Source organism: Nipponia nippon, unplaced genomic scaffold (genome assembly GCF_047370975.1).
Source record: "Nipponia nippon isolate SJK-2023a ecotype South Korea unplaced genomic scaffold, ASM4737097v1 scaffold_3, whole genome shotgun sequence".
NCBI lineage: Eukaryota > Metazoa > Chordata > Aves > Pelecaniformes > Threskiornithidae > Nipponia > Nipponia nippon.
The window spans coordinates 78,918,498-78,927,445 of record NW_028262347.1 but is presented as its reverse complement, the minus strand read 5'-3'; the positions used below and the strand labels follow the sequence as shown (position 1 = coordinate 78,927,445).

Sequence of the window (8,948 nt, the reverse complement as noted above, 5' to 3'; positions counted from 1 at the left end):
TTCTGGGTCGGGTGGACGTGTTTAATTTCAATTGCCTAGTTACAAGTAAACATTCAGCCAGCGATAGAAGAAAAAGAAAAAGATGGATGCGGGGACTGAAAATAAGAAGAGGGAGAAGAGAATCCAATAAAGGGAAAAGGAGAGGAAAAAAAGAGATGAAATAGGATAAGGTGAAAGCAAAAAAAAAAAAAGCGCTCATTACAGAACAGATAGTGCATTCTTAGCCACAGCAGGAATGAAAAATCTTTCATCAGATCAATGATTTTGGAGACTTGGTGGGTGTACTTTATGTCTCTCTTGTCTAGTAGCAGCAATTTCCACGCAGCCTCACACCTCCTGCGCTCGCCACAGGCAGCAGGGAACAAAGGCGCTCAGAAAGCAGCAGTGCTGTTGGGAAGGGCTTTGGCATTCCTTGCTGTTGCAGAGTGGGGAGAACCATTCAGCATCAGACCAGACGGGTAATTTGAGGGAAGGGCGTCCTCCACAGGCACGCGGGGCTGCCCGGGGAGCCCTGGCTGTGACGGGCAGCGTCTGAGGTGTGCAGAGGGCAGGCGAGGGTGCAGGGCTGCCTGCAGGCAGGTTTGAAACCTCAGCCAAACTCAGGAGCCTGAGATATAAATCAGATTCCGGTCCCTCTCACTGTTTCTCCTTAGGAAAAAGGGTATTTCTTAACTAATGGCTGAGCACATGCTGGCCAACCAGAAGTGGCTCTGGCGTTTTTATCAAAACTGTGCTCACTTCAGACTTGGCCAAGAGAGAACAATCAAGTGCTACTTGCAAGGGTGACTGACTGCACGCCCTTGGAATGAGCATCCCTGGGAGACCTCAGCTGACATCTTTAACGAGCCAGCAAAACACCCAACTTAGGGAAGAGAAGGATTTTTTTTTTCCTCATAGAAAGAATGGCCTTTTCCACAAATCAAAAGGAATATGTTTAATTAGTTTTGACTGGGTGTTAAACACACTAAAAAACAAAAGCAAAGCGGCAGCCAATGGACCCAAACTCGAACCTTGCTGTGGAAAACAAATAACGTTCAAATGAGAAGACATAATATCAAGGGTATGCCCACAGTAGAAAAAAATTGCAGAATGCTTTTCTAAGCAGATTTCGATTTTCTCAAAAAGAAAAAGAAAATAATATTAAGGAGCACATTTATTTATTTTGATTGTACTGAATTCCAACAGCCTCGTCTTGAATTCTGCTTGGAACTACCTCAGATGCATTTTGAATGCCCAAAACTTAAGATACTATGCTGTCCATAGCATCATTCGCTTATTTTGAGATGCACTAGATCATCATGCAAAAAATAGATAAAAGTGGAGTTTACCACTGCGTGAATATTTTTCCTGCTATTCTTACAAAGGGTATCCTCACAATTTACTAGCAAAAAAAGTTAAATGAAACACATGGTGGGGGGACGACGACAGGGGGGACGGGAAACAAACAACCAATTTTCTACATTAACTCTAACTTTTGTACTGATCTAATACAGCACACGGATCATATACAGAAGACAAGATCATTTTCCAGACACTTTACAATCTCATTTAGACAAAGACAAAATGCAGACGAGGCACTTTTACTTACTGCAAGCAAGCCGACATCCCTCAGTCGTCCGTCCATTTCTGTAGAGGAAGAGTGAGCAATATTTTACATTCACAAAAGCTCTCTGAAATAAGTCACGGTGACACGACATAAGGGGAATTGCTACTGTGGAGGATGTGGAGGAATCTGTGCTCATCTGACACACACAGCAAGGCCGGACCCTGAGCCCCCGTACATGCACAGGCTGCTCCGGGTGGTGGGTTGTGAGCCCTGGGACTTCCCATGGAGGCAGCCCCCGGAGAGCCCAGCTGTCACGGGGCGCAGGGCCCACGGGGAGCCGGACTGGGTGCATCTGGCCACTGAAACCAGTGCACATTGCCCACTTGTCTGGGGGCTCTCAAATGCCACGGCAGCTCACGCTGTGTGACACCCAGCACAGCAAACGCAAGGCACATCCCCACAGGACACCTGGTTTTTGACTTCATGTGGAAGTAAGCTAAAGTAGTTGATGTTCCTTTCTCAAAATCCTTGTAGTGCTATTCACTGGTCGCTCACAGGGTATTTGTAAACTATTTATTGCCACTGTGCAAGTGCCTGTTGTCTCAGCAACCTGTAAAAGCAATTGCTCTGACTTGCCTGGTCTCTCATAACTTCTTCCACATATTTTCCTTGCTCTTCAATTTCTCCATTACCATCAGATGTATTTGCCCATAATGGCAGCCATGAGGGTACCAAGTCCTGTCACAGCCCTGAATGCGCCAACAAGCTCTAATTAGCACGACCAACCTGTAACGGCCTTTCTCGGTAGCCCTCCCCTGCAGCCGCTTCCCCCGGCTCCTCCTGGGGTCTTGGCCACCACTGCTCCAGGCCAGCGCTGACGTGGGGCGGCTGGGTGATGCCAAGCCGGCCACCATGGAGAAAGCGGTGTGCGGAAGGGCTTCCAGAAGCCTCAGCTGGGGCCTGCACACATCGATTTGGGAGCTGCACTGGGGCCCTCAGCCTTGGTTCTTGCCTGGGCTGTGCTGCACGTGTGCTGTGCCCAACCATGTCAACCATGGCCAAGCGTTGCCAGTCCTCCCCTCGGCCTGGCCTTGGCCTCGGCGCTTCCAGCAGCAGCAGCAATATGGGGTTTTCCAGGCTAGGCTTTAATGTCTTGGATTCAACTGGCCAGTAAGTGTATCAAGCTATCAACTAAGAAAGATTATTGTCTTGCTCAAAAAGGATATCATCTGGCAGCATATTTAACAGGGACAGTACTAAGTGCGTCACCCTTACTTCTGATGAAATAAATTTTTACACAACTGCCTCTAAACCTGGAATTTAACAGGAAAAACTCAGAATGAGCTCCCCCTGGCTCATCTGCTAATAGCAATTACTCCTGACTGGACACAGGCTAGACTTTGCTGCAATTTCATGGGAAGTTTGGAATATACATGACATTAAAATGGCTCGGTATGTAACATACCTGATTGCAAAGGGAACGGATCCTTTGTTCAACTTCTGCAAAGGACTACCAACCTGGGAAAGCCCATCCCATAGACAGCATCCCTGGGGTGGGTTTCTTGTCCCATTGCATTAGTGATCTTGCTAGTGTCAAGAGCGAGAGACTTGGGAGACAAGCCGTCAAGCTCAGCTGGTTAAGATAAAGCAATATGGTCATGGCATGTACATGTCCATTCCAGCAGGTGTGAATTGCTCCTCAGGCATCAGGATTTCGTGTTTTAAAGAGCCTACTTAGCAAGCTACACCTAATATATACATATACAAAATTTTCTTATGCAATATGGATTAACTCCACCACAGAATACAGGAAAGTCGTGTGTCAGCATCCGTGTAAAAGCTTTTTCTAGAATACTAAATCCAGGCTGCTGAAATGTTGCAAGAGGATTGCTCGAGGCTACCATTTACAGACAATGTTTCGAAGAGCCCATGCTCTTCATTTCTGCCACAGCTGGCACCTACTTTTTTCCACATCAATAACATTTTCACAAACAGACCAAAAATACAAATACTCATTTAAAAAAACAGAGGTAGCAAGATCGCATTGACTGATGAGTGTATGCTCCATGTTCAGTGGAACAAACACCGTATGTAAACATCTTCTGACACACGCTCCTGGAAGGAGTTGTCTTCACGGGGGTACCTACATACCAGATGGTATAAGGCAGCCGCTGGTGTTGAATTGGTGGCTTTGTGCCACTCTTCAGAATTAGATATTAAATAATAATTGCATTCACTTCAGTTACCGGTAAGCATGTTTTTAACTGGCTTGAAACATGGGCTGTCATCCACAATCACTTGCTAATTGAACTACAGATCATTATAAAGAGTTACTGTATTTAATCTAGAAACCATCCCTGTTTTAATTCCTTTATACTGGTATGGATGCGAGAACACAACTGCATTGAACCTGCTCCCGTAAAAAGTGCAGTCTGTCACATGTTGGTGACACCGGTGTAACTCACTCTGCTTCAGAAGTCAGCTCGGGCCTTGCTTTTCACTCCACCCTGCATTGCACAGGGCAGATTTCACCAGGGCCACGTTGGCAGAACTGATTGATTGCATGTGTTCAGGCACAGAAGCAGTCACGAACTGCGTGGGCGAAGTGGATGCTATAATATTTTTCATGGGCCAAACTCAGGCATAGTGTGATTTTGTGGTTGAGTCAGGAAGACATTAATGCTGCACAAGCTCCAGAGAATGGACGTATTCACAGTGCTGACCAGCAGTTTGCCACGTTGGAGTGTTACAGTCGGTCACCAGCGGCTGCCAGGAGTTACCATACACTGTAGTCAGGAGAGCTACCCTGGAAAGGCACAGTGTTTCTCTCCAAATCATGAAATAACTTTAGTCGTCACTGCACAAGCTTCTCCAGCTATCATACGTGGAACGTACCGATTTGAACACTGTTACGAAACTTGTTTGTTCTTCATTGCTATTGTCCTTGGCTGTCGTGCCCCTCCTCTGTAAAAGGAGTAACTACGCTAGGATTACATACCCTATGCTATTTTGCCTTCTCTATCTGCTAATAAATTACAGATCCATCAAGAAGTGATTATTAAACTGAAGAAGTAGAAAGTAGATCAGTCTATCAGCAAATTGATCTGAAATATTCCTGGTTTGTTATTATTTTACTTGACTAAGGCTCTGGCCCCGATTACTCAAAACCATCTACGTACACAGACTGCTTACCAAGGCAAACTGTCCTAATCCCACTGGAAATAACCATGATGCAGTTTTTCCTGCCGTAAGACTTGTCCTCAAAGCAGTCCCTGTCGCACACAAGAAGCCTTCCCATCTATGCAGGATGCCTGACTCTCGGCAGAACAACCTGGGACCTGCTGCTCCTCCCGTCGAGAATCTGGCTAGCACCGGTGAGCCTTTGCTCATGCGAGTGATTTTTGTCTCTCCGTACTCATCTAGCATCAACGAAGATAGTTTATCAGGTAATTTGATCCTAGGTAGTATCTGTAATTGTGTATTATTATTACTCATTCTTTTAACGGTGTGCGATTGTTTTTCCACAGCACGTGATGTCGTTCTGTGTATGACTGAAGCAGACTGATGAACACTCTGTACTTGTTCTCATTGTTTTCTTCTCAATGCTCAGTTACTTGTGGTTCTGTTTCCCCACAATTAAAATGACTTGAACTTGGATCTAATCAATCCAAAGAGAGCACAGCGAAAGAAAAGCCCTCAGAGTGGATCTCGGTGACAATTTCATAAGCACATTCTCCCACCTGAACAGCTTTAATGATTTGCCAATAAAAATTACAAATAGTTTTACTTTGTCCCATTTGCAACAAATGAAACTTTATTGTCATAGGTTTGGATGAGAGAAATATTTAATCTTTCCTATCATTACTGAATTATCTAGTTTTTCTATGCTGATCTATTAAAAGCTAAGACACGTCACAGTGACCATGGCACTAAGCACACTTTAATTTTATTATAAACACGAAACATAAAATCATCTCCTGGATCAACGTTCTCATATGACATCAGGACTATTTAAAAAGCTGCTTGCAATTTTCAAAGATTATTTGGGACAATGTAGGAAAACAGTTTTCCAGGAAGCAGTGGTAATCCTTCTTCTATCCTATTTTTACTCAGAAGTGCAGACCGAAGAAGGGGAGAGGTGTGCGTGTGTGTGGTGGTGTGTGGTTTCTCCTTTACAGAAAGAAGCTTGTAAATTAGTTTGTTCATCAGTTTGATCCTAAAATTAGATTTCTGCTGTCCCGAAGTTCTTTCCACTGCAACTAAATACCACTTACAGAGGAAATAAAGGATCAAAAATTACAGTCTAGAAAATCAGATGGAAACAGTTTTTGAATTTTTGGTACTAAGGATACTTACTTTTCCTACACTGGCAAGAAAAAGAACTTGACGATTTAAGGAGAGTCTTCTATCCGCCTTTTCTTGGACTTTGTTAGAGTAATAAAACATTTTACTTTGCAATCTAAATCGGAATTATTTAGGCCAGTAATCCCTGAAGTCAATAGTATCTTTTGTACTTTGGAGTTTTCCAGAAGCTCCATTAGTTAGTTGAATGATGAAGATCACCTGCTCTAAATATATCTGCTTCATAGCATTTTTCTACGCAAATATGTAACTATTTATTGAAATCCTAAGGACTGTAGAGGTGGGCACTATCAACACTGAACACGTTTTAAGCTGATGGCATCCTGAAAACCAGGCTATGTATGGGGTTGGGATGCTCTCCAAGTGTGGGGGGAACGAATACCATCAAGAGGGTATCCTTTAGTCAAATTCTATTTATGAGAATATGTTACCATAAAATCTTCGTTTAAGGAGTGAGAATGCTGCAGGCAGAGAGGCTTCCCTGCCGCAGAGAATGTAATGAAGAGCTCTGCACGTACACAGTAAAGTTGTTATGGTCTTTTATTTGCAATGGATCAGAGAGGAGGGTCTTTATTAGTCCTATTCAAAGATCATTCTGGTCAATGGAAAGATTCCCTTAAGCTTCAGGGGCTTTTGTATGAAAGGAAGAGACAAATGCCTAGCACCAATAATGACTGATGAAATAGTGGACTGTTTTGAGTGGGGAATGTGTAATATATACATATAATTAATTCGCTTACAGGAGATATATTTTTGTATATTATGCAATTTTTCTGGTAAGCAGAAACCATAGCACACGTTTGAGTATTTCCCATCTGACTTTATTTCCTCATATCTTAACAAACATAACAAACTGAAACATTGAGCTATTTATTTTCTGTTCTGTAATAAAAAAGATACGTTACTTTGATGCCCAGAAAATACATTAAACATTCATTTATTTGTGAGAGTTTCATTATATTATTACATATGCCTTGGTTTGGTGCATAGGCAGTGTACAGTTTAACATGCTGGTTTTATTACCAATTTTAAAAAGATATGGAGCTTTACCCTATAATAGACAGGAGTTATAGGTCTGAGTTTCCCGCGTATTGCTGAGTACAGATGAGATGGAATTTAAGCAATATGCGTTATCCTTGTAAGAGGTTAATTTCAATGAGAGGTATTTGTTTAATTAGAATCAAACATAATCTTACAATCAAATAATAAGTACAAAAAAGAAGTATTTTTTTAATATGTGCAATAGATTGTTAGTCTCTTACTATTTCTAATTCCTTTGGCACTTCCTCTTGTAGCGGTAGCTGAATGGCGCTTGTTAAATATCTAGGCTAAACTTTTCAGAGATGATTAGCAATTCTGGGCGCCTATTCAGAGTTATCCTACTGGGTCCCAAAAGCAAATATTCAGCACTTTCTGGCAATCTGCCTCCTTCAAGGTAGTTAATATTGAGGTGAAATTACTAATCCTTACCAAACTTCTTCCGTCCAAAGATACCACATATTCATCCCAGTGAACTCTGGCATCTATTTTGTTGCACATCCTCAGTCGCTCTGGTTATCCAGCCAAGGAGCAATAGTTAAGATCTGCCTAAACATTTAGAATAGTTTTAAACTTTTAAAAGGCAGCTGAGCACTTTTACACACTACTTACTTCTACAGACAACTACTACATCAGGCTCACTTAATTTGCTCCACCCTATGTCTAATCACCATAATAGCTTGTTATTTGTCTTAAACTCTAAACCAAATATTTAAAAATAAAACAAAAAAAACCACTATTGGGTTTTACAAACAAGTATATGACATAATAGTTTGTGGTAATGATTTAGGTTGGAGCGGCGTGCTTGTCTGGGATTTTAAACGCTCTCTCAGAACCAGTACTTGGAGACAAAGATGTGAACATTGACAATGTTACGATGAGATACAACTCCACCCATGACGTAGTTCATCTCCAGTTTCAGGATGGCATGGAAAGGTCCAACAATGGGCCTCACCTGGCGAACTACACCTGTTGGGATAGAAATAGGTTGCTGAGATTAATAGGGGAATCAAAAGGGTTTGGATGAGCTACACCCTGCTCCATTTCAGCAAGACAAAAACTCCATTTTCAGCATGGCTGATGGAAAGTTATTTTATGTATTGGATCCATAAATGGCTTGCAAGAAAGTTTGCAAAATAAGAATAAAATATAACTTTTCAATCAAAATATCTTGCAGAAGATCTAGAAAGAGCACTAAAATGTTGCTAATGGCAGAAAAACTATATATTCTGAAATGAGAATTTTTGTTTTACCTTTTATTCAGAGCAATAAACTCTCTTAAGAAGTCTGTGACGCTGCTTTTTAGGTAGGACATAAGGAGGCTTTCCCTAGGTAAGCCAGCACACACATTGCCCTGAGGAGTACATAAGCACGCACACCTGGGAATGCCATGCAATTTCTGGTACCATGTTGAAAACCACATTTCATTTGGAACAGTAGAAATTATTTGTAATGGCAATTACAATGCAGCAATAAAATGAACACTTTCCCTATAAATATCTGATAACACTAATTTGTAAATTGACAGCGTGTTGCATCGTGGATGGATAACCTCACTGGAAGCAACTGGAATAAAAGCAGGCGAGTTTAATGAGGAAAGGGGGACTATCACAGCATCTGTGCCTGTGTCACTCCTCACATGCATGGTGGCCGTTCCCTCACCAACACCACTGTTGATAATGGTAAAGATGGTAATGGTAATGGTGGTAAAGGAGAAGTGAGCCGTGTCTTTTAGGGCTCTAGTCTTTTGGTTTGTTTTACAAGGAGGAGCCCCAGTGCAGGGGCGCAGCAGGACGGGGACTGCTGGGGGCTGAGTGGTGAGGTCCTCGGGGGGTGGCAGGGCAGGGCTTCTCCAGCCAGGGCTTGTCCCACCACCCCAGCCAGGCAGCAGGGCAGGCCAGGGGGCAGCCGGATACAACCAAGGGCCCAGATCACTGGGCAAGTTCATGGTGATGACGGAGGGCCAAAGTCAAACTAGGAAGGCAACACATGGGTCAGGTCT

General features: G+C 42.7%; 1 protein-coding gene across 1 annotated transcript in view; it reads right to left on the bottom strand.

Annotated features, from left to right (window-relative positions):
- Window positions 1-6,707: 6,707 nt before the first annotated feature.
- FBLN1 (fibulin 1) overlaps window positions 6,708-8,948 on the bottom strand; it is an 84,079-nt gene continuing 81,838 nt past the window's right edge. Inside the window, exon 17 of the mRNA XM_087767339.1 lies at window positions 6,708-7,915. Coding sequence (XP_087623465.1) covers window positions 7,776-7,915 — 140 coding nt within the window. The 3' untranslated portion in view covers window positions 6,708-7,775. The remainder of the gene's footprint in view (window positions 7,916-8,948) is intronic.